We start from the raw sequence: 25,387 nt of genomic DNA, 5'->3' as shown, positions 1-25,387 counted from the left end.
TGGTAATCAGTTGTGTTCCCTTTCCCCTAAAATACCCTAAAGATACCTGCATGTAAATTACATAAACATGCTCCAAGTAGAATTTTGTGTCTCCTTTCTGAAAAAAGGGTACAGTATCAAATACAGTATAATAGGTTTCTACTTTGCTCTAAAACTAGCTATTGTCAATTTTTGTAGTACCTACTAGTACTTGATTAATAAAAATTACAACCTAAATTTTAGAGCAACAGCATGACTCCAAGATTCCTCACAGTCTTACTGGAAGCCAAGGAAATGCTATCCAGTGTATCCTATTAGACACCCTTTTGTTGAAAGATTTTTCGAGTATAATAGTCTTTGTTTTATCCAAATTTAGAAGCAGCAAATTAGAAGTCATCCAAGCCTTAACATGTTTAAGACACTTCTGTAGTTTAACCAGTTGGTCTGTGGCATCTGGCTTCATGAATAGATAAAGCTGTGTATCTTCTGCAAATGCTATGGCTTTTAATAATACTGAATAATGTAAATAGAACTGGTCTTAGCACAAAACCCTGTGGAACTCCATAATTAGCCTTAGTGTGTGACTAAGACTCCCCACTTACATGTGCAAACTGGATATTTATATGATTCAAACCACTGCAGTGCAATGACTTTGAGAGATACACTGAGGTCTAACAGAACACGAACAGAGATCAGTCCACTGTTGTCCATAAGATCATCCCTAACCTTTATGAGTGTGTTCTCTGTACACTGTTGTTCCAATGCTCACAATACTTTTAGCATAGGAAAAACATATGGCTCTGTTAGCAAGGTAAAAATGTTATTTCCATCAACAATTTAGTTTCTTAGTGACAGAAAGATACATTATATGCTATATATATTACCATGTCAACTAAAATTACATTATTTTAAAAGTCAAAGTCTCATTGAAATCAACATCTCTTTCAAAAATCTTGTTTTTCCTCTTAAATCCTCAGATCTCGTTATCATATTGTAAGTCAAATGGGCTTTAGAAACAAAAACAAGAAATGACACAAAGCAAAACGCACATCGCATTTTCATTCTAACTACTCCAGCAAATGTATACATTTCAGATAGTAGGTAGCCAACCTGATATCACTTTGTGCAGTAGCAGCAAAATTTAATGTATGTACTTTTACATCAAAAATTCTGCTGAAGAATAATAGGAGGTATTTCACATAGCACAACCTCCATGTTCAACCCCCACTCCATCACACCCACCACCACATCTACTACTCCTCCTTTCTCTCTGTGATCTCATAGGGCTTGCTTCACCTCAGTCAAGCTCCAGTGCTTCCAGCCGGCAGCAGCACCAAGCTAACAAGTATTTGTGAGGAGAGAGAGAGAAAGAGAGAGAGGGTGAAAGCGAGGGAGAGAGAGGAAAGGGGTGAGCAGAAGCAGAAGAGAATCAGGCAGTGAGGGACCTCAGAGTATGAGCATATAGAATGAATGCGGAAAGAAAGAAGGCATAAGATAGCGATAGAAACAGAGGTGCTCAGTGCTGCACAATAGTGCCAGAAGCTGCTTTAAAAAAAGAAAGAGAGAGAGCTGGCATCATGGCAACGCTCCCTGCATCATCACGACACATGGGGATGTTTGGCTGCTGCTGGTGAATACTGTGTGATGCAGAGGAGAGAGTCAAAGAGGACTTCCTGGAAACCAAAGGCAAGCTAAGGAAACAGGTCAGTGACAGTCATACAGACTCACAAAAAGCCTTTATAGTATCAAACATCACAGGCTCTGTGAGCTTTCACATTACAGGATAATGCTGATTTACATTTGTCAATAAGAATTCCCATGTCAGGGACTGGGATGTGGACATGTATGGAGAGTGGGAGGATGCGCTTACATGCAGATGTTTGAGCAGGCTTTTAGATGTGTGTGCATGTGTGTGTGTGTACTGTCAGATCTCAACCACAGATGTTAAGGTGAAAGAAAAACCTTCTGTGGCATCAAATATACAGAAACATGTCACGCTGTCTTCTATTACAAATCTTTGATTTCATTGGTGTTCTTTCTGAAAGTAAGAGGACAGAAGCATACGTGGGAGCCTGGAGATGGAAATTGGACCATTTTATGATACCATGAGGGAAGAGAATAGTGAGGAATGAGGGAATACAGGAGAAGTCACAGAAAACAAAAACTGAATAGCAGCAGGTTGTAAGGGAAGGGAGACAATGTCTGTCAGCAAGGGAAAGCTTGGCCTAGCATTAAGCTATGTCGTATATGATGGAATCCAGCATCAGTCCAAGCAGTCAGCTCAACAATCTTCATGAATTTCAAATGTAACCATCAACTGTCAAAAGTCCACAAGGCTGCCTAAAGACACCCCTCTCCTGATTAGCTGCGCTTCCAGTATGTGGGGGAGAACTCATAGTGTGTAAAATAACCTCTTATCTCCCTCGAGAGTTGGTGTACTTTCAATTTCCTATAGAATCAACCAGTATGAAAAGGAATATCAGTTCATTAAAATTTTAATGAGCTCAACACATCATCTGTGAAAAATTCTCCCCATTTTTGAGGTATCACAGAATTTGGCAAGGTTACTGGAAAACACCCAGTGGTGGGGAGACAGTTTCTGCATAAGGCAGCCAAATAACTAGACTGGATTTCTTGAAAAAAAATATTTAATGAGCCCAGCTTAGCAGGTTTAAAATGTAGGTTTTACATTGGTGAAATCTAAAATCGTTGTTCCTTGCTTTGTTTATTTACATTGTTCAGTACAACATTTTGTATTATGTTCTTTATAATTAAGCAGTACTGTGTCCATTTCATAGTATCAAAGATATCACAGACCCAAGATATCTGTCACTGTCAATGAATGGAAAAGACGGGGATTTATGTCACCCTTTTCTGGTGTTATACTTCAATGTGCATTTACCTTTTTAACTCATATTCATGCAGTACTTTTAATGTATATAATGTAATGCATGCCCACACCTACAGCCACATAGAGCAAAGCACTATTTATGCAAAACATAACTAATGCACTACCATGCTGCCTAATATCTCATTGGACAAGAAGTTCTCGTCTTCTTGGTTTGTTGAGGAAAGTATTCTTTTGTCCAAAACAAGTCAAACATGAATGAATGGTGCTACCTGACCTGGTTTGAACATGGCCATTGGAAAGAAAGGATTCAATTTGTTAAAACAAAACAAAAAAAACCAAACAAAAAAACAGCATTTCCAGCATTATTATGAACATGGTGATGGACCTGTTCTGTATGATGACCTCCGCTTGTCAAGAAAACCTAGCATACTTGTAAACAAAACTCATCAAAGCTTTGTTGAGTTTTTTTGGTGCAACGATAATCCACTTGTACTGAAATACTGAAGTATCATTATGCTCGCTCACTGCTGCCTTTAGTCCCATTAGCCTTCATCACTAAATGTGTGACAGTTGTGTCTGTAAATTCTAATTAGTTGACATTACTAAAAAGAAACATCCAAGCCGACTGCCTTAAAAACAAGCTGAATAAATGTAAGTTTTTCTATGAGAGGATTTTATTTTTGTAGTTTCAAGTTTAAGTAACAAAATTTAAACTCCACAGAATACTTAGTATTTCATACATATTGCGCAGGGGGTCCCGATGGCAGAAAACCAATTTTGTCTGTTTACAAAGAAGCAATTATAAATAAATAAAGTAAACATAAGAAAGAGATGACCAGTTACTAGCCAACTGTATTTGAAAAAACTGTAAAAAGAAATACAAGATCATTAAAGAGCGAAGTAAATTTGATCAGTCTAGATGTCATAATCGTTCAATGATGAAGATACATGAAGTCGACTAATTTTGTGCCCTGGCTTTACAAGAAGAAAAGAAATAAATTATATTAAAAAGCAAATATGAGCAGAAATTGTTTTTTCATCACAATAAATTAGTCACATTTGACATGTAGAACTGCACTATGAACAAACAGATTATGAAATTATGAAATGTTCAAAGTTATAGCACAAATGAGCTCTCAAAGAAATAAAAAAACCCTCCATACTTGACAATATATTTATTAGTTACTTACTGGAGAAGAAAAATTCACAGGTGTTTTGTAACAGTCCACCAGTCCTGTCGAAATACTAATAGCAACTTAAGTTTTACAGGAGTTATAGTTTGCAGTTTAGGCTTTGGCAAATTAGAAATGCATGAAATGGGCATTTTTTCTGTGAAAGAGCAGAGGACACAGTGTGTAGGGTGCTTTTAATTTCTACAGGAATGACCATTGCCATGTTATTTCAATGTAATAATTTTGCATGAGATGCTGGAAAAAACTTGTATGTTTGTAAAATGTTGCTATATTAAGGACAGTGGAAACACAATATATCATCATATTGCCATCTTATATATCAGTTTCAGTCTTCCAGGGCAAAGGTGAAAAATACTAAAACACTGAAAAGCCCTTAGGGGAGATGCAAAGCTAGAGCAAATTCTCAGTTTTTTTGCCACTATAAGCAACTTAGTTCACATATAATACCTATATGAACCATCGTTAATGTAAATATTTTATTTTATTACACGTTAATGTAGTATATTGGGTTATGTTGTCTATATTTCATCTTGCCGAAGATATAAAATTAGATTAAAAATATTCCAGGGGAAAATGGAATGAATGAGCTTTGTGAAAACTGCAGAAAAAAATCTGTTGAATTGTAAATGACTGACAAGTTAGCTTAATAGGTCAATTTTTAATGAAAGGACTCCATGAAAACAAGTTTGCTTGTGTGTTTGAAAATACAAATAATTTCCATGTCCAGTACAAATTAAATTGATGTCTTCTATAAATTTAAATGTGCTTTGCTCAAGTCTAACCAGTTGGAGGAACCACAAGATGAGTGGGATCCTGAAGAGGAAGCTTGATGATGACCCCGCCCCTTATTTGTCAGTGCAAGGGTCTGATGATGATGAGGTATCCTGCAGTGACAGTGGTAACAGCAGTGACAGCCTCAACCATTCTGTCCCCTCCAGCTTGCTGGATGGTAAGACATCACTACCTCATGACTTCTGTTTTGTGTTCATTTAACAAAGTGAAATTGCTGTTGTGATCTGCAATTTGCTGACTCCTTTAATCCTCTACTTTAAACCTGATATATGTGGTGACAATTTTATTTATGAGTAAAGAAAACAACGTTTTATCTCAATTGGTTTACGTCCTCTTTACCATTTTATGTTTAAACTAAGAAGGGAGTCATATACTTTCATCTGGTGTGGAGTCCCGCAAGGATCAAGTTTGGGACCACTTTTTCTTATGTTCACTCCAGCATATAACCACAAAAGTATAAGTAGTTTTGTTGCTACATCAAGGTTGCCTTGCTTAATATTACAAAAATAGAAAAAGAAACAAAGGGGAATAAAGGCAATTAGTGTGTATAGCCTGGTCAGTATGGCTTTTTCTGTATTTGTTATACTGTTACATTACACTTTAATATGCCCTTGTTTAAAGCCTACAGTCACATGATAAGATATTTAAACTCTGTTTAAAGCGTTAGTCATGGAAACCTGTTGGCAAAAGTTATGCTTTAACTAGCATTTAGTAGCGCCTCTATCAACAAATCTTTTGGAGTTTTTTTGGTTTGTTTTTTGATTTAGTAACTGTCAACCCTCTCGGTTTTAATCTTAGCCTCCATCCAGCAGCAGTCAAAGCGACTACGAGGTCATAATGTGCACTTTGAAAGCGTCACAGTCTACTATTTCAACCGGCGGCAGGGTTTTACCAGTGTACCCACACAGGGAGGCAGCACCCTGGGGATGTCACCACGTCACAGTGGGGTGAGACAATTCACTCTCAGGGAGTTTGCCATGGAACAGAAACGGAGCCACCGGAAGATGTTGAGGGACCATCTGAAAGAGGAGAAACTTAATGCAATCAAACTCAAAGTCAGTACAAGGACTCGGTGAATCCTTATTTATCCCAGGGGTTATAATTTCTGTGTGGGCTAACATCCATGGTTCAGTCTTAATTTGTTTGTTTCTATTTGTTTTCCTATCCTCCAGCTGACCAAGAATGGTACTGTGTCATCTTTGGAAGCAGATACACTCACAATCGATGACATTTCCGAAGATGACCTGGATGTGGACAACACAGAGGTGGACGATTACTTTTTCCTCCAGCCTCTGACTACTAGAAGGCGCCGTACTCTTCTCCGTGCCTCTGGTGTCCGTCGCATTGATGTGGAAGAAAAGCATGAATTGCGTGCCCTGCGCATGTCCCGGGAGGAGTGTGGGTGTCGCTGCCAGGGAATATGTGATCCCGAGACCTGTGCTTGCAGCCTGGCCGGCATTAAGTGCCAGGTAAATGGAACTGTGGTGAGGCCCAGCTATAATACTAAAATGTTGTCAATGTCTGTCTGTGCAGTAAAATGTTAAATTTGGCTATTTTCATTGCATAAATTGGCATACAAGTTTCCACCCATCCATCAGTTTTCCAGTTTAGAGTCCTGGTGTCTATCCCAAAAACCGTGAGAGGCAGGGTACAGACTCTAGAACAAGTCTGTAACCATTTTCAAATTTCACAAGTTACTTATTTAAGCAGTTATTTTTAAGAATTATTTGAAAAGTCTCTGGTGCCATTTCATTGCCGTTTATACCTGCATTTGTAATGGTGGATTAACAGGTGTTATTCTAAGGAAGGAAACCCTCCAAAAAACGGACGGAGCAGTGGAGCCGCCAAGGGAATAGAACTATATAAAAACTGTATCACTAAAATATAATTTATTATACAAAAACAGTTATAATTTTAAAATGAATTAAAACAACTGTGGCCAGGGAGAACACAATAAAAACTAATAAAACATAAACATTGAAAGTCCGGTGTCGTCAGCCACAACGTTAAAATCCAGGAAATCGGAGCGGGGCAAGGAAAAGCCCGGCGGCGTCACCAGCCGTCCCGTCTGTCTCTCCACTCCAGAAGAGGGGCAGTGACAGTCACTGTTCTTTCTAGTGAGTCGGGTTACTGCAGCACGATATGTCGTGGGACTTACACCGGAAATGGGCATAGCTCCTAACTCTGCCCGCCGCTTTTCTGTGTCACGCCAGCACTGTGGTCTGCCCGTGGGAGGTAGGGCGCTGTCTCGCTGCCAACTAATTCCCCACCGTAGCGTCCTCTGGCATCCAGCTATTCCAACAGCAGCACAGCTCCCTCTGCCTCTCTACGCACGTACTGCACACCAACCCACACCAACCTGCACCAACGCCGCCGCCTGCCACCATCTACTCCACCATCTCTCCGGCTCTGTCTCTCATGCCTCCTCTCTGTGGTCTGCCAGGCCCTCTTATTCATCTCGGTGCCCTCCCAGGTGCATCCAATTAGTGATTAGAAGTGGGCGGAGTCTCACCGGGACAAGTTAATATATACAATAAAAACATGCAATAAAATCATAAGAATAAAACACTCCACATAGAAACACAGCAAAACACAGCAAACATGCAAAGCAAAACAACTTCAAAACAAAGTCCTTCCCTGGATGACACATTCTTTCAGATCACTTTCAGCTAGTCGTATAGAAGTCAAAGTGTAAGAAGTCCCTTGTTCGCTTGGTTCATGTTTTCAGTGAACACTCTTCTGATGAGTTTGTGGTTGCAAGTTGCTGATTTCAAGTCTTACTGAATAGAACTAGATATTTATTTTCTACAGGATGTTTTTATTTGTGTCCTGAAGAAAAATAAAGTTATGCTTTACCAACAGCCAACTCTATGACTGATGCATCGCTAAAGTATGAATGTGCATTGTCCACCGTTTCACTGTCACATCTACCCCACATTTGTGACATCACATGATAAAAAACTGAGATGATGCTGATCAAAATGCTTTAGGCTACAAAACTGGGACCAGTGGCAGAGAGCTGTCACGGTGTCCATCTTTTATGTACAGTCTGTGCATGCTCAGATGGACGTTTTAAAGCCCCGTCCTTCAGAATCTTAGAACAGCAGCAATGTTATTTTGTGTTATGCATTACTGAATTCATACAAAAAGATCTGGAGCTTTAGGCATGGTAGTCTTTTTTTCAGACACATAGAAGTAAATCTTGAGTGATTAAGGTGTTCTGGCTTCACAAAGTTTGGCTGCACGCTCTTGTTTAATGATATTAATAACACTCTGAGTAGAATCTGCTGTTTCTCTTCATGCATGATCAGCTTTGATTGGCAGCTCACTTTAATTTGCTTGTGTTCTGCACTGTGTATCACTCTGTCTGTAGGTGGATCGCATGTCCTTCCCTTGTGGCTGCACCAAGGAAGGCTGCAGCAATACCACGGGACGCCTGGAGTTCAACCCGGTCCGGGTGCGCACCCACTTCCTGCACACTATCATGAAGCTGGAGCTGGAGAAGAGCCGCGAGGAGCACTATCAGCAGCCAGAGCAGCTTGTAACCAATGGCAACAGTTACCACGGAGACTCCACCTTGGTCCAGCAGCAGCAGCAGCAGCCAAACCTGCAGTTTCCACTGATGAGCAGCACGCAACACATTCACATCATGCAGCTTCAGAACACAGGTGACACTGAGTCACATCTGGATGAGGAAGAAGGGGAAGAAGAGGTGGAGGAGGGAGAAGAGGAAGAAGATGACGATGAGGAAGAAGAAGATGAAGCTTATGATGAAGATGGCAGCAGTGTTTGCAGTGGGCTGTCGGACTGCAGCACACACAGCTTGGAAACAATTGACCCTGAGGAGGGAGAAGAAGATGAGGAGGATGAGGAAGATGATGAGGAAGAAGAGGAGGAGGAGGAGGAAGAAGGAGAAGAAGACGATGAGGAGGAAGACTGGGATTGTTCACTACATGGAACAAATCCTGCACCCTACTCTGTTCCACTTCCTTCTGTGATGAGTTACTCTAACAGCACACTCATGAACCTCAGTAACCTCTTCCACACCACTCCACCCATGCAGCACTATCAAAGAAACAGCTCTGTGAGCGACACGCCTGCTTTCCACAGTGAAAATGTCAGCAGCACACCCACGCTCCCCACAGTAGAGTCTGCATTAGAACTAAACACAGAACTCCACTGCCAAACAGAGCAGCACAGCACTCCTCGCCATTTCTCAGAGTCCCTGCCACTCCAAACTTGCTCACATGTAGAGACGCGTGATGCTAACACTGCCCCTGCTGGTGTAGTTGATGAACAACCTCATTCAACAGACCTCTGGAACAATCCAGACTGTCATGACACTCAGGCTGAGCATCCTGCTGAGTCTGAGGAGCAGACAGGGGAGGAGAGAGCAGAGCCTGCACAGGAGGAAACAGGACCGCAGACACATGGTCAAATGACATCATCAAAGAGTGTCTGAAAAGAGAGATCAGTTAACATGTGGAAATATGCGGTCAAGAATTGAAGTTTGCTTTATTTATGATAAACGCACTTTCAAAGACAGAATGAGTCACGTATTTGACACAGAACAAGACAGATAGATGGTACAGTGCTGTGAACATTTGTCTTCTTCACATTTTTCAGACATCAGTAAATAAACAATGAAGTTTAAAAATTATCGTTTCAGTTATTAAGGGGAAAAAGGTATCCAGGTCTCTATTGTCAACAATAAGAAAGACAGTAATGCAAAGATGGCATCTGTGAGATAGTTCCAACGAGAAAATCATCGCTAACCAAAAAGACATTGGAATTTGCCAATAAACATCTTGGTGAACCACGTGATTGGTGATTTGTGGGCTGACAAGACCAAAGTTGAAATTGTTGGAGGTTTGAGTCCTATTACATAAAAATAACACAGCATGTTATAGAAAGAACATCATACTATCTGACAAACATGGTACTGGTAGAGTGATGGTTTGGGCCTTCTTGCTGCTTCCGGACCTTGACGACTTCTCCAAAAATCCTAAATATCTGGCCATCCGTTTGTGGCCTGAGGCTCACTCGGGTTATACTGCAGGACAAAGATCCAAAACACATCAGTAAAAACTCTGAATGGCTAAATAAAAATCCCCAAATAATGTTTTTGGAGTCGCTGAGGTGCTGAGGAGTGATTGAGGTGCTTTGGCATGAGCTTAAATGCTCAAAAAACCATTCACTGTTGCTGAATTCAAACAATTCTGCAAAGAAAAGCAAGTCTGAATTTCTCCACAGCAACGTGAAAGACTCATTGCCAGTTAGTGCAAATGTGTGAGTGCAGTTCTTGCTGCAGAGGGCGGCACAACCAGTTTTTAGGTTTAGGACGCAATTATTTTTTCACATGGTACCAAGTAAGCTTGAATAGCTTTTTTTAATCCTAATAAATGAAATCATCATTTAAATAATTGACATTTAATTTACTCTGATCTCTACTAGCTTATCTCTGTCTAATATTAAAATTTGTTTGATGAACTGAAACATGCAAGTGTGACAAATATGCAAAAAACAAAAACCCCAGTGGCAACTAAAGAAATAAGGAAGAGGGCAAATACTCTTTTTTTCACAGCACTGTAAAATTTGAGTTCACGTTGTCTCTAAACTGTTCTAGGAACGTCAACTTGGACTAAAGAGTATAAAAATTTAGGAAAAAGTTCATCTTTATCACCCAGTCAATCAATCAATCAGTGTTTCTGTACCTGTAACTATATAGCATACAGTTTATGGCTTGTTGTACAGTCTTTGGTCATTACCGCATGTTGGTCATTCTGGTTGTGACTGGCATCTATGACAAGTCAAAATTAGATTTGGAGGTGCTTGTTTTGTTTTGGAGGTTTTTGTGTTGTGCCACCATCTTATTGTTGATGGTAATGATTGTTCAATTCCGTCTGTATCGCATGTGGTCGGCTTACCGAAGAAGTTTATCATCTGTCAAGTGAGAAACATGAGAGTTGATCTTCCCATGTTAGCATACCTAGAACAACTTGTAGGAGTGTTTGCAGCTTGCCAAAGGGCTGGGTATGGTCACAGGCACAAGCACATGTGACTTTAGACCAGGAAACTGTTTTACATCTTGTGACCGTTCACTTTCAGCTACTGTTTGGTCAGGCTTTTGCAGCTTTAAACATCTATTAGAAAGCTTTGTTCTCTAAATTACCAAGACTAAAGGTGCATATGCACACAACCGCTAGTAGTGCATAATAACACAAGGCTATTCCTACCCTGATTGCCAGTATGATCGCTCTGTGCTGTGCCTGGGCATATTTAAGGGGGTACAGCTGTCCTTGAGTGTGGTACTGTACAAGGCAATGGAGCCTATGGCAAGTCCGCCCATAATTTTAAGTGCAAAGATCCTAAAAAGCAAACTATGTAGGCGTGTGTTACATTGCAGGAAGGTCCCCTGCCACAGTTAGGACGATTTTTTTTTATATTGAATCTTGAATTATTTATTCATTCTGTAGTTCAGCTTAACTTTACAAAGCTTTTTTGTGGTTTTCATTAGAGATCTTAAGATTACTATAACAGTCAACCCTCACAACTCAAACAGCTACAGCAGGCATTTGTTTTGACTGTACAAAATAGTCAAAGACATGCCAACAGAGAGAAAATGAGCAAACAGCTTATGAGAAGACATGTAATATGGTCCGATATCTTCATTACCACCAACTCTGATTTGTATTTTGTGCTATTTTGCAAATGTTAGCATGCTAAGAAACCAAATGAAGATAACAAACATTACATAGCCTAACTGCTAAACATCAGCATGTTAGCAGTGCTGACATGTTACCATGCTGATCTTAGTATTTTGTTCAAAGCACTGCTATACACTGCTAATATACTGTACATGTCTCACCCCTAAAACTATCACAAAATGTTCACCATTAAGTTAAGCTCTTAAAAGAGCATATATTTAGATTAGAGAATGGTCTGTCTGTGCATTACTTATTAGTTTACAGTGATAATTGTGAACATCAGTGATGAAACTACTTCTGCTTTTTTCCAGTGAGAATAATCAATACTGTCAAAAACTGGGGGCCACGTGTTCTGTATCTTCCTTTTTACACAATGCACATTTTCATGAAAGTGTGAATAAATCAATTTTAACACCCACTGTAGTTTAAGAGTACTTTATTAATTGTGCTCTGTCTTTTGTACACTCAAAAAGTTCATAAAATCTAATTTAAATTATGTAATTATGTAATGCTGCCAGCAGGTGGCATCTATTTATTTCACTTGGCATGCTGCTGATATATCTGGACATGAAAGCCAAGAACCTTTGTTCCTTGTCAACGTGAAAAACACGAGGTGAACTAATTTTTTCTGCAGTGATAGCTGAAAAAAAGATCTGTAAAGTTAATCTGGACATTTAGATGTCAGCACACATCTGTGCTTTTCCATTTAGACAACAGTCTGACTAAGTGCTGTGTCATCATGCATGCAATTCGTTTTCTTTAATACACCCCACCAGTTCTTCCAGTGGACCTCTAGAGAGCAGTGGTGAGCCAGCAACTCACTGACACCTTCTATGGGTGAGGCTGAGCTCAGACAGGAGAAAGAGGAAGTTCTGTATTATTGGCCAGTCTATTCATGTATAGAAATATTTTCATGGCTTGCTGCACACACAACACCTGCAGCAGGTGCTGTGTAAAGTTGAGGCTAAACAAACATTTGGCAGTCCTTCGTGATCCTCCGACAATGATGAGAACAATACACTGGATCTGAGCTGGAACAAGGCCACCATGTGACTTCTCCCATTTCTAATATAATTTAACGTGTGCTGAGGGTTGAAGGAGGGGGTGACTGCTTGTCTATTTGCCAGCAAGGTATTATGGGTAAGCAAGCCCAGAGACTGCTGATCAATCACAGGCAAGGGAGCTGTGATGTTAGGTTGCTAGGCAACAGGCAGGGAGAAGCAGAGAGCAGCAAAGCACTGGAGGGGGTTGCTGGGTGGGGGTTGTCTCAGCTCTTCACCTCTTCTTCCTGTGGGTTCCAGCACAAGATTTTCCTTCTTAAACACGTCTGTGTGGATCTGGTTTCAGTAGTACTTGATTCTGCATAATGTGGGGAAGACACTGTTGTGTGGTTGGGAATCACTATGCAAGCAATTCACAACAAAAGAGAGGCTATTCATACACCAGCAATTTTAAGTGTTGGATCTGGATTAAGTCTGAATCAAAGCTACAGCTTTGGGGATTTAGACTGCATAAAAACTAGAAAATAAAAGCTTTACCCTAATTAATTTATTTGTTACTTTTAGCTAAAGGTTTAAAGTAACTACCAGAAAAATGTATGTAAGGGATGAATAGAACACATCAATAAAGGAAGTCTATTGATATGAAAGAAGTGAATGATATGATCAACTTCATAGTTTTTATAAACTAGCAGTAACCCAGGCTTTCTGAACATCTCTCAAAGTTTTTCTTTGGGTATTTGCTGCTTTTTCACTCATTTTCAGTGCAGTCCTTGTATCTGCCCCTCTTCAGAGGAAGCCCTTTTCGTTGCTATGCCACTTAACACTGACCTATGAATAATAGGTTCAAAGTGTGAACCAGTATTGTGTCTACGTATAACTGACAAACCAATTTTAGGCACTTTCTTAAAGTTAATAGCAGCCTGTCATGAAAAACATGTAATTTGTTCCACTTTCTTTAGTTGACTCTACAAAAGAAATGCCAGAGATATCACAGTTTTGCACACATAAAATAGATTTTTTTGCACCAACAAGGTGATTCTCAAAGAGCTATTTGGCAAAACATTTGGCATAAATCAGAAGGTGTGTGATCCTGATAAAAACTGGGGAAAATGGACAAGTGGAGGACAAAAGAAAAAGTGGCAGGCCTAAAAAAAACAAACAAACTATCGACTACACATGAGTATCTAATAGTATCTGAAAGATGTGTCTTAAGTGAACTGGAGCCCAGAGAAGCCTAAGAGAATTCAACCTGTGCTGTCAAACTAAATAACCCTTCAAGCTCATTATAACTTGCTTACTTATTTCCAAAAAAATGCTATTTTACTAACCAAATATAAAGAAATGAGTGGTGGCAAACTACCATTGCACAATACTGTATTTAATAAGTACTTTCTAAGACTTTAAAATGTGAACTGCTAAGAGAATATTTTCAAGAGTCCCAGTTGTCTACATTCAACACAGATTACTTAAGCTGAAGACAAATTGTCACCTCAGGAGCAACGTCTCTATTTAAGCCTGTTAAATATGCTGAGCCACTTAACTCTTTCCATCTTCATTCTAGCCTCCAAATGAATGTGTCGTGCATGCAAAATATGCTTCCCAAAACAGGTTTTATTTTGAAAATCTAGGTGTTTACTTTGTAGTTGCCACATCTTTGGTTATAACAAAAAAAAGTCACTTGTCACATTTTGCAAATCGATACAGTCAGGTGTAACATGTACTTGAATCACATGAAAGATCCTGTTAAACCTGTAATGCAATCATACTTCAGGTTCAGATCACAGATCAAAGAGCTGATGGCACACACAAATGAGCAAACTTTTAGACCCTGAAAGAAAAGACAAGGAAGGAAGTGGAGAAAATAAACAAGCATTTACAAAAAATATGTCCTTTATTCTTTTGGCTTTGAAATTATATTACCATATGAGCGGACAGTAGTCACTTCTTGCATGCAGTTCACTAAAACACTACAAGCGCAATGAAAGATGGCTACTGATTGCTTCATGGTTTGTATCTACAGATATGGGGACCATACATGTGTTTCATCATGTGTTACAGTCATAGACAATAAAAAAGATGGACATAGCTTCCTGGTCAGAAAAAATGAAGCCAATGTGGAAGTGCCTAAAAACCTGTATTCTATCTGAAGGCCACCAGATGACGATAGCTGCGGTTGCAAAAAACACTTCCTGTCCCGTGAAGGGCTCTTTCTTGAGCTCTGTAAACACTTTGTCGCTGAGTTCATTATCTTAGTCGCTCGATTTGGGTAAATAAAAATGAATTAATTTTTTAAAACTTTCTCATACCATGTTTCAAAACATCTCATCAGTTAAATTGTCAATTACCAGTCAGTAGCCAATGAGCAAGCAGTGTCATAGTCAGACCCACCCGTTTGTCATCACATCCAATTTCTTGCAACCAAGGCTGCAACAGTGGAAACGTTCATCTCAAAGCTTCAAATCACAACTTTGGAAACTGTTGAGTTGATGTCACAGTAGTTACGTCCATCTTTTATATTGTCAAAGGTTACAGTGCAGAATGAAAAAAAAACCTCTTCTAGAAAAATGTAAATCAACGTCAAAGACTGGAAAAATGCACTCATATCTACAGTGAAAATGTTATTTATAATCGATAGCATATAAGCAACCTGCAGACCCTAATGCACACAGACACACTCGCTCACATAAAGAGATAGATGCCTACATTCACGCAGTCCCTTTCTTACATAGATAAACATATACAAATATACAGACACACTCGCCCTTTGTCTCGCACACACAAATGTGACCGTCACACGTGGTATTACATAGCAGTGGGGATAAAATGTGCTTCATCTTATACATCAAATGTGTGATGCATAATGTGAGCCCAAATATCTATAATATTTACAAACCAAACCACTACATTAAATCACACGCTCAATTTAAACATGAATGGCATACAAACATCTGTGATATTATAACCAACCTTTAATGTGATATATTGTAATGTTCTAGCTTGACAGCAGTTAGAAAGATCTTTTTAGAATATTTCATTACATAAGGAGTTCTGGGAGGAAGTGGGGTGGAGGATAAAGGGAGGACGACAAACGTATGTGAAAGACACTGCGCTGTGAGACGAGCAGGTTTGAGTGTTATTCTCAAAGATGCGTTTTGCAAAAATGTGCTTATTTGCTTCACTGCCAGAGCCAGTGAGAAGATTATTACCACTCTTATATCTGTACATTAGCCAAATGTGACGCTTGAAGCTAATTAGCTTATTTAAACCATGGAAGTTTGTTAGGGGGATTTGTAGTTTTTATTATGGAAGGACAGTGCAGACGATAAGAGAGCAGAGGAAGAGGCAGAGCAAATGACCCAGGGCAGATTCAAACCCAAGTTTTTACATTAGCATTTTGGAGATAAATTATCTGAATTTCAGGAGCGGGACCACCCCTCCAAACACGCCCCTTTCGGGTCTTATCTATTTATGACTCTCCAGTTCTACAAGCTGTTCCTTCTCGTTTTTGTGCTCCACCCTTTTTTCCAAGTCTTTCACTTCTTCACATGGGGATCTGCCAGGCCTGGGAGTTGCCGCCAGTCCCCATCGAGGCCTTCCCCAAACCGTAGCTCAATTCTTAATTAAGCCATTCGCCTTAATCTACTAAAAACGCTGCCAAACCTAAAATGAGGACGTGGGCCCAGCTAGTGAAACGACATATGGGGTTGAACCAGCGTCTCAACATGTAAGTAGGGATAGGAACTAACAGGTGTAGAGAATGTGTAGAGGAAAAGGGATAAAACCAGGACTTAACTTTATCATTTACTAATAAAGTAATATTATGGAGAGGTAAAAACAAAAACTAATGAACTGTGCTTAACTTAGCATGAAGACTGTAATCAGGGAGGTCAACAATGTTCAGTAACACTTTATATGAAGAGGTTTGCATAAAACTAAGATGACACCCATCGTGAACATGAGGGTTCCAGCTGTTGTCATTTAGAATATTTTAATCCTAACCTGACACTGACATTATTCCAGAAGCCTTTAACATTATCCAAGATGATCCATTATAAAAACTATATTATAGTATTCGTCGTAAAAAAACAGGGGGTAAAAAAAAGCTAATTAGCCTTATGTGCTAACATAAACTGTCATATTTGATTAGGCTTGGGATTGGCAGCTGTGAAACCATTCATAATTGTGTCAATATGTTTCCTTGACCTCCAGTGGTAAACAAGGAACTGGACTGCCCATTAAACCCTAGTCTTGGACCAAAGACACCTAAAACAATGTTAACTTTGCCTTAAAATAACATATGACCAAATAAAACAAATCGTTTTCTGTGTTCCCAACCAGTGTCAATTATTATTTCAGTGCCAATCCAAGACTAATGCACACCACCTCGAATACAGTTGTATCCAAAATGCCGATAAGCACAAACTAGACAGGCACACTTGTTTAAACCACAGCAGTTAGCAGTTATAGCTTCATGAGTGAGAATAACTAATGGTTTATACATCATCATCTGGAACCTTTTTGCAGTGACTGTGCTCTGGCTTGATGGGACTATAGTTAAATTTACCAATGAAGACTTTATCAATTCCATACGTGAATTTGTGTAAGGCTTCTGCTGCTATTTTATTAGTATGCTAAAATTACCTCAATTTTATATATACATACATTCTCAAAGAAAAATCTAGATGTTTGACACTTTTAGCCCGAGTCTGGCCTTCATGCTCAGTTCAGCTAACAATCCCTTGGCTCTAGCTTTATACTACACAGATGGAAATGGGAGTGGTAGCAATTTTGTCATCAAACTCTCTACAAAAGAGCAATCAAGAGTATTTCCCAAAGAACAAGTTTCCTTTAATGCGTCTCATTCCTTTGCTTGCATACATTCAGCTTCTCTGTATTTGGAGACTTGTAATTTCTACTGAAATAGGAACAATACGGATGTCAACAATCAGTGATGGTACATCAGTAAATGCAATGTGTTTGTTCATTGCACTTTAGTGGCGTGTTCGTTATTTCAGCTTTGTATACAGTATGAACCAAGAGTATTCTGGCATTGACCCTGCATTGTACAAGTTTCAGGTGGTTGTTGTATTTTCCAGCGTTGACTTAGTCTGCCCTTGGTGATTTTACAACAGTGAAAGCAGTGGACACATTCTCACGATAATGAAACAAAACAAAGTAGAAAACATTCTTTCGCATTAAAAAACGAAACTGGAAACTGGAAAGGAAAATTCACTGAAGAATGTGGAGCAATTGTTAAGTGATACAGCGATTGTTAAATTCAAGACACTGGATTTATAGTAGTAGCAGCAGCACTAGCTACAGAAAACTTAACAGTACACTCAAGTGTGTCAGTAACAACAACCAATAGGAGAATCACAAGCGTTTTGCAGAGAGGCTGTTCTGTTTCCCACTCAAACTCTGGCAGTGTCTGCTGGATAGTTTGTTTTCATATTCCCCATATATCGACATAACCACATTCCCATTCCATGCCTACATGGCACAGACTCCTCATGTTGGAACAATCAACACAAATGTGAATCTAAATATCCCCTATATATATAAGCTTTAAACAAAGTTCCCTCATGTCTCTGATGCATTCTTTTTTTGTTGTTGTTCCTTTTTAAGAAGTCTATTTCTTTCGGTCTTTCAAGTCTTTTGCTTTATTTTCTCTTTCCCTATTTTCTTTTTCATATTTGTCCTTATCTGACTTTGTCACACTGTTATATGATGGCGGGGAGGCTGTGGAGGGGGTCATGTCCATTTTCTCTGACGTGGAGTTCTCATTGAACTTGCTGATGACCATCACATCTTTGTCAGGGTCATGCATGCCCTCTTTCAACTGCTCCTTGTAGAGGGCTGAGGCCTTCTTCATGGCCAGGCGGATCATGTAGCGCCGGAAGGCTCTCTGGATGATTATAGCAGACGTTTCCTCCTGTTTGCGGCGCAAGGTGGTGGTGATGGGCTCGTAAGACACCTTAGAGGGGTTGGAGGCCATAAAGCGGTCCTCCATCTGTCCGCGCAACATGTCCATTTCACCGCCTTCACCCAAAACTCTTTTAGTGAAAGCAAACAGAATATCGAGGCAGTGGATGCGCTCACCGCTCACCATGGGCAGGTCCATGGAGATGAGCTGAATCATGTTAGGCTTGGGTATGCGTAGAGGTGGATCCAGAGCATCTGCAAAGTCAGAGAGTTTGCTGTACGCCACAAACTGCGTAGCATCAGGATCAAAGCGTTCCCACACTTCATAGAACATCTCAAAGTCATCCTCGCTCAGTGGCTCGGCGCTCTCCTCAGTGGCCACGCTAAAGTTTTCCAGGATGACAGCAATGTACATGTTGACCACAATGAGAAAACAGATGATGATGTAGCTGACAAAGAAGAAGATGCCTACTGATGGATTGCCGCAATTGCCTTTGTAGTAGTTGCCTGGGTGCTCCAGCTGGCTCTCACAGTCAGGGTCCCTCTTGTTAAGTATGGGTGCCAGCAGGCCATCCCACCCAGCTGAGGTGGTAATCTGAAACAAACAGATCATACTGTTCCCAAAGGTCTCGAAATTGAACATGTCATCGATTCCTGCCTCCCGCTTGACATAAGCAAAGTTGGACATGCCAAAAATGGCATAGATAAACATAACAAGAAAGAGGAGGAGGCCAATGTTGAACAGGGCAGGGAGTGACATCATCAAGGCAAAGAGAAGCGTCCGGATGCCCTTGGCACCTTTGATAAGGCGGAGGATTCGGCCTATCCTGGCCAATCGTATCACTCGGAACAGTGTTGGGGACACAAAGTACTTCTCGATAACTTCAGATAAAAACATGCCTGCAAAGGAAAAAGAAGCCCCATTGGATTTTTTTGTGTTGATATACTTTTTATATTTTTTTAAACACCATCAAATGAAAAGAACTTTAGGACATCTCCTTACCTACAATCGAAAGGATCACCACCACAAAGTCAAAAATATTCCAGCCAATGGTGAAGTAATAGTGACGCAGTGAAATCATCTTGAGCACACACTCCCCAGTGAAGAGCACAATGAAGACCAGATTAATCCAGTACAGGATATGGTCCATCTCTTTCGTCTGGTCATCCGTCTCTACCATCATGGTCACCATGTTAAGGCAGATGAGGATCATGATCACGATGTCAAAGGCCTGCTTTGTGATGAAGTCGAAGACACAGCCTTGAAAAGCATTCTGAAAAAAAGAGAGACAAGGAATGAAAACAAATGAGTCATTTCACTCTGCTTGCAGTTGATTAGAAAGACCTAGGAGTCCGAGTCTCACTGTTGGTCGAGGTATAGGTTTCTGCGGCTTCTTGGACCCCAGCTTCTTCATGGCGTTGTAGTATTTCTTCTGTTCTTCAGTCATGAAGATGTCCTGACCTCCTAAGTAAAGAGAGCAAAAACTTGGTTATAACCACATACTTTGAAAAAACAAAACAAAACAAAAACCCAAAATGGATCTGGTTTTAATTTTCAGGTTTTTTTTTTTAAATCAGCATTCTAGTTGTTATTATTTTGGAAATTTAGCTCATTTGTGTTTTGTTTGATGATTATATTATATTTATATATTTCCTTGTTTATTGTTGCGATTCCATTTGCTGTTACATTTTGTACATCATTTTACTCTTTCCTAAAGGCTTTAAATTTCAGCCAAAAAAAGGACTACACTCTATTAATCAAAGATATAAATTTCCCTCTCGGCATCATACACACTATACACATCCCACTCTCATTGCTGCTCACTGATTGCATACATATCTCAGGGGGCGGCTGGTGTCAGCACAGAACAACCATCTGTGTGATGCTTTGGGGCCACTGTACCACACCAGCCGATAACATGTCTCAGTCAGTCAAATCAGACCGGCCATCATGCAGAAACAGTCAATGTAGACCCATCCCCTCCCCGTCCTCTCCATCATAAATCTCTCGGGTGTTGTCAGTTCTACTTGTTAGTCTGCATGGCTCAATGGAGGGTACATTTCCACACTGCACGTGCTACGACACTGCTCGTGCATACAGAAGCAGCTTTAGATGACCATTATTTTGTAGCTCACTGCTTTCTTTAACACAGCCCTGGGTCTACCTTAGCTATATTTGCCCTGCTTTGTACCCAGGCTGCGTGTGCTCTCTGCACAGTGTGGCACAGGACTGCTTCCTACTGGTGTTCCAATTTCAAGAGAAGCGACACTGTAATGCACTACCAAAGCTATTTGTGTCAACATTAATAAAAATAGGTGGCATTGTGGCTCAAGAGAGGCACGCTCTTCTATTATATTTTATCCACAATTTCGTGTTTTCTAAGAAATATCACTGCAGGGATGTATAAGTGAGTTATCTAAGAAATCTCTATATCTGCCTTAATTGAAAATGTAGCCCATATAATTTGGTCCACAAATAAACCCCACATTAGCATTTATAACATTTACTCAACAAAAATGAGACACAGAACAAAGGTGGCACCTTGCAGTTAACTCAACAACAACATATTTAACAAGTCTGAATTTCATTGCTGCTGTAACACGAGACATTTAATAAACCCAGAAACCAAATAAATAATCCATCATTTTATTTTTGCACAGCCATGTCTAGATGTATAATATCTAGACCAGCGGTCTCCAACCTTTTTTGCGCCACGGACCGGTTTATGCCCGACAATATTTTCATGGACCGGCCTTTAAGGTGTCGCAGATAAATACAACAAAATAAAACTAGTACCGGTACCAAAAAAAGAAAATTTATTCATAACACGTGAAAAGACCCAGGAAAACCGAGTAAACGATAAAAACGATAACAAAATAACGCTTAAAACCGATAAAAACCCTGAAAACCATACATTTCACACCTGAGCCTCAACTCTCGCGGCCCGGTACCAAACGACTCACGGACCGGTACTGGTCCGAGGCCCGGGGGTTGGGGACCGCTGATCTAGACAACATAACACAGCTGTATGCATCTATCAAATTTGATAAATCTGCAAAAACATGCACATTTAAAAAAAAAATGATTTAAAGTGATTTAAAAAGTGATTTCATACTAAACACATTTTTGGTGTTTTGAGCAAACTATAGTTTTACATTTATGCAAAAACAGAAGAGCTACATGTCCAAAATCTGCTTGTAATTAATAAACTGGAGAGGAAAACTAGAAGGAATTGTCTCTGGTGACTAAACAGTGTGAAGATTTCACTGCAGATTGACAACACAAATTAGCTAGCTAGCTGCAATTAGGAATCCTAACAAGTCATTAGAATAAAAATGGTAACTCTCTTAAGTTGAACTCTATAATGAGAATCCTTTGCTGTGTTAAGACTTAGCCAAAAAAATACAATAAATAAAGGTAATACCTTACAAATAATATAACTTAAAAGGCCCAAACTGAAAGACGCCTATAAAATACATCTGTTTACATTAGCTGACAGAAACTATTAGTCAATATAACTTTTAAATAAAGATAAACTTATCTTTTTCTTCTGCTGATTGAAGTTGTCGATAATGACACCAATGAAAAGGTTGAGTGTGAAGAAGGAGCCAAAGATGATGAAGATGACAAAGTAGAGGTACATGTACAAGTTTACTTCATATTTAGGCTGTTCTTCCAACTAGAAAAGCAAGAAAGAGCAAATTAGTTAAGTTATACCAGCTACCATAAAAATGCAATATACAAAGATATGATGAAAATATTAAAAATAGATTATATTAAAATATAAAAGCAAGGACTTTTCACCATGTGGAAGCAAACCTACAACTCTGTTAAACATCTACTTACATTCCGAGAGTCCACAGCTGCATACATGATGTCCATCCAACCCTTAAATGTTGCCTAAAAGCAGGTAACAGAAGAAACAGTATTTTAGCAGGAGATGGGCAGTTTCTCTATGAGAGCTAGACAAGACTGTAGAAGTCCTTAACCCATCGTCAGGACTTGTAGGTGCTCTTTTGAGCACTCCCAAAACCCTACAAAATGACCACAAAGCGACCTCCAGTAGAAACAATCAAAAATAGACTTCATGAGGATGGCCTTAGGGTTCGGCATCTTCTAGTGGCCCCTGTGCTCACTCTGCTTGGTACCGGAGCTCAAGTGGCACCTAAGTGCAGTGGCAAAGATGAAAACCAGCACAAAGAGATTTTATAGTGATGCCACAGTGATTCTAGTTTAGACACATGAACATGTTTGCATGACAGCAAACTGCTTCTGCCTCTAAACATTTTCAGCAGCCTGACTGCTTGTACATTTGTTACCTGTTGAAGTTTGCACACTTGTCCTTTTATGTAATAAAAAATAAAAGTAACGTTTATAACAATGCTGTAGACTGCGCCACTGTTTTCCTCTTCTGGCACACAGACTGAAATCAGCTGACTGTAGTGCAAGTGGAACTGATAAGTGGAATCGATAGGCAAGCAGACTAATAGGTCCAAGGAATGGAACTACAAGGTTAGCACAATTATTTTTCATTATACTCTCATAATGGCAATATAGGGCTACAGATTCTTCAGTCCTTCTCTCTTTATACATGGAAGGACCGGCTGTGTGCTCTCTTTGCGTTACGATTTTGAACATATCTGTGTGTGTAGGTCATCAAATTGAGACATACCACCATATACAAATGACCTAATCCAATTTTGACTAAGTGGTCCTGTCAAACCTCTCACCTAACCCCAAATGGTTCTGTGTTGAAGCGTGCTGGTCAGATGGTGGCTTTGTGTTTGAGTTTACATGTTTTTCTTTTCCTGCTTGTTTTTTTCCCTCAATTTGTCCAGAGTAAAATCTCCCAATCTATACGAATAAGTGGATATAGCTTACGGATGGATGGCGCCAACTGCAAGATTAAAGCTAAAGACAGACTCAAATCACAAAACAGAATTGTAGAAGTCAGACAGTTTCGGCATAAATGATTCCAAATACATATGTATACTTTGAAATTTCTGCTCTTTTCTTCTTAATGCCAATTGCAAGCTAAACTCACCACTTGCAACAGAGCCAGATAGCCGGCTCCCACATTGTCAAAGTTGATTTTAACATTCTTCCAGCGGGCACTGTCATTCAAGCTCAGGCAGTCAGACTTGTTGTTGACGACTTCGATAGGGAAGGGCTCATCCGTGGTGGCATTGACGCAGTAGTAGTACTTGCCCGCAAACAGGTTGACACCCATGATGCTGAAGATGAGCCAAAATATGAGGCAGACCAGCAGCACGTTCATGATGGAGGGGATGGCTCCCAGCAATGCATTCACCACAACCTGGGGATGTCAAAACACACAGTCTGACTCAGAGCTCACCATTTTCTCAAATCAAAGTCTGTGCTAAAGAAGGATAACTGGCCATTACAATTATCTTATCACTTAGCTGTCAGAAGCACATGTGGTCAACTGACTGGATTGAGCCAAAAAGTTTATGCTTTCAGAACAAATACCAAGACTGAATCAAAAGTTAACAGTGAAGCTGTGTTACTCAGAGCTGTATTTAATATACAGTATCTGCACACATAAAGCTCTTAACACCATACATATCTACTTAACAACATGACAGTTGGAAAGAGGAAGGTGGATAGGTGAAAAGGCTACCATTTGAAAGGTAAAAAAGCAAAACAGAAAAAAACCTTAGAGAGGCGGGATGAAGTCACAACATTTTGTTTGACTGTAAATGAAAAAAAGACACACAACAAAGAAAAAATTACAGGTCAAAGGCACCACGCAAGCAATGCCAGAAAAACAATGCCTGAGAACAGCTATATACAGCAATCCATTAACACAATGTGAAGAAAGTCATGCAGAGAGAACAATTACAGTGTCCAACTGTAAGGAAATGATACATTTACAGAAGTTTTAAAAGCATGCAGTCTTACAGGCAGGCCCCCTAAAAAGCTAAAACCTTCTTACAATATCTCTGTAAAAAGATGTATCAAGTAACATTAAAATATTAAAACGCGAAAGTAAAAAAAATACGGGGGCATTTTCCCTTCAGCATATCTAAAAGCATATCTAACAAAAACACTGAGAATGTCTATACAGCTTCAGAGATACAGAGAACAAAAAGAATGTGATAAAAATTCACCTTTTTAAGGAAAATAAAGACGTAGGCTGAAAGTTCAAATGAGCATTTTTACATACCGTTTGCACAATAAACCTATTTACGTTACATTGCCCAGAGTTAGATGATAGCAATGATATCGCTACCAAAAGTCTTTATAAGTCTTGGTCATACTGTTTTTCTTAATGGAGGATTATCTGTGGAATGAAACTGCGTGCTCATTGACTAATGATCTGACAAGTCATTAATCAGCGAGCACATGCTCAGAACCTGGTGGCTGTAGTTCAGGAGGTAGAGCTTCCTGTTAAAAGGGAGTTTTTCCATCCCACTGTCCCCAAAGTGCTTGCTCATAGGGGGTCATATGATTGTTGGGTTTTTGTCTGTATGTATTATTGTAAGGGTCTACCCGACAATATAATGTATCATGAGGCAACTGCTGCTGTGATTTGGCGCCGTATGAATAAATTAGAATTGAAAATTGAATTGAATAGAGCAGGTCATCTACTAATCAGAAAGTTGGTGGTTCGATCTCAGGCTGCTTTTTTAAATTTAGAGCAGGTCATCATCTTTGCATGACACAGCCAGCAGTCAGGTTGCAGTTAGGTATTTATATATTTTTTAGGTTCTCAGACAAATCAGGCCAGAATACACTAAATTTTCTTTATAAAAGTAGAGACTTCTTAGTCTTGTTAGTAGAAACAACATGAAGCAGCCATAGAGGAAAGCTCAGCTTGGCATCGTGACATACCCCTGTACTAAGTGATAGAAAGTTTGAAAGTAGCCAATCCAAGAGCATTATTCATCTCGGGCAGTCCAGTATTCCAGAATCATAAC

The 25,387-nt window shown here is 39.6% G+C and overlaps 2 protein-coding genes across 6 annotated transcripts in view; one reads left to right on the top strand and one right to left on the bottom strand.

The window, feature by feature from the left end:
- Positions 1-1,269: 1,269 nt before the first annotated feature.
- Positions 1,270-11,938, top strand: LOC102794085 (uncharacterized). Of its 3 annotated transcripts, none has more exons than XM_006804093.3 (5): positions 1,270-1,682; positions 4,800-4,972; positions 5,614-5,870; positions 5,988-6,284; positions 8,189-11,938. In XM_006804093.3, the coding sequence occupies exons 2-5, from the start codon at positions 4,825-4,827 to the stop codon at positions 9,275-9,277; spliced, it is 1,791 nt and encodes a 596-aa protein (XP_006804156.2). In that variant the 5' UTR covers positions 1,270-1,682; positions 4,800-4,824; the 3' UTR covers positions 9,278-11,938. The 3 variants fall into 3 exon arrangements, with proteins under 3 accessions (XP_006804156.2, XP_006804155.2, XP_087692797.1); XM_006804092.3 differs by having other exon boundaries at positions 5,988-6,299; XM_087836671.1 differs by lacking the exon at positions 1,270-1,682 and having other exon boundaries at positions 4,765-4,972; positions 5,988-6,299.
- A 2,457-nt stretch (positions 11,939-14,395) lies between these two features.
- The window catches only part of LOC102794563 (sodium channel protein type 2 subunit alpha), a 48,523-nt gene continuing 37,531 nt past the window's right edge, over positions 14,396-25,387 (bottom strand). For all 3 annotated transcript variants that reach the window (XM_087836044.1, XM_087836043.1, XM_087836045.1), the window contains exons 22-27: positions 23,491-23,763; positions 22,293-22,346; positions 21,984-22,125; positions 19,810-19,910; positions 19,449-19,719; positions 14,396-19,345 (exon numbers count right to left, since the gene is read on the bottom strand). In XM_087836044.1, coding sequence (XP_087692170.1) covers positions 18,153-19,345; positions 19,449-19,719; positions 19,810-19,910; positions 21,984-22,125; positions 22,293-22,346; positions 23,491-23,763 — 2,034 coding nt within the window. In that variant the 3' untranslated portion in view covers positions 14,396-18,152. The remainder of the gene's footprint in view (positions 19,346-19,448; positions 19,720-19,809; positions 19,911-21,983; positions 22,126-22,292; positions 22,347-23,490; positions 23,764-25,387) is intronic.

Source organism: Neolamprologus brichardi, chromosome 23 (assembly GCF_056152115.1).
Source record: "Neolamprologus brichardi isolate AB-2024 chromosome 23, ASM5615211v1, whole genome shotgun sequence".
NCBI lineage: Eukaryota > Metazoa > Chordata > Actinopteri > Cichliformes > Cichlidae > Neolamprologus > Neolamprologus brichardi.
The sequence above is the reverse complement of the archived record's forward strand: the minus strand, read 5'-3'. Positions and strand labels throughout refer to the sequence as shown.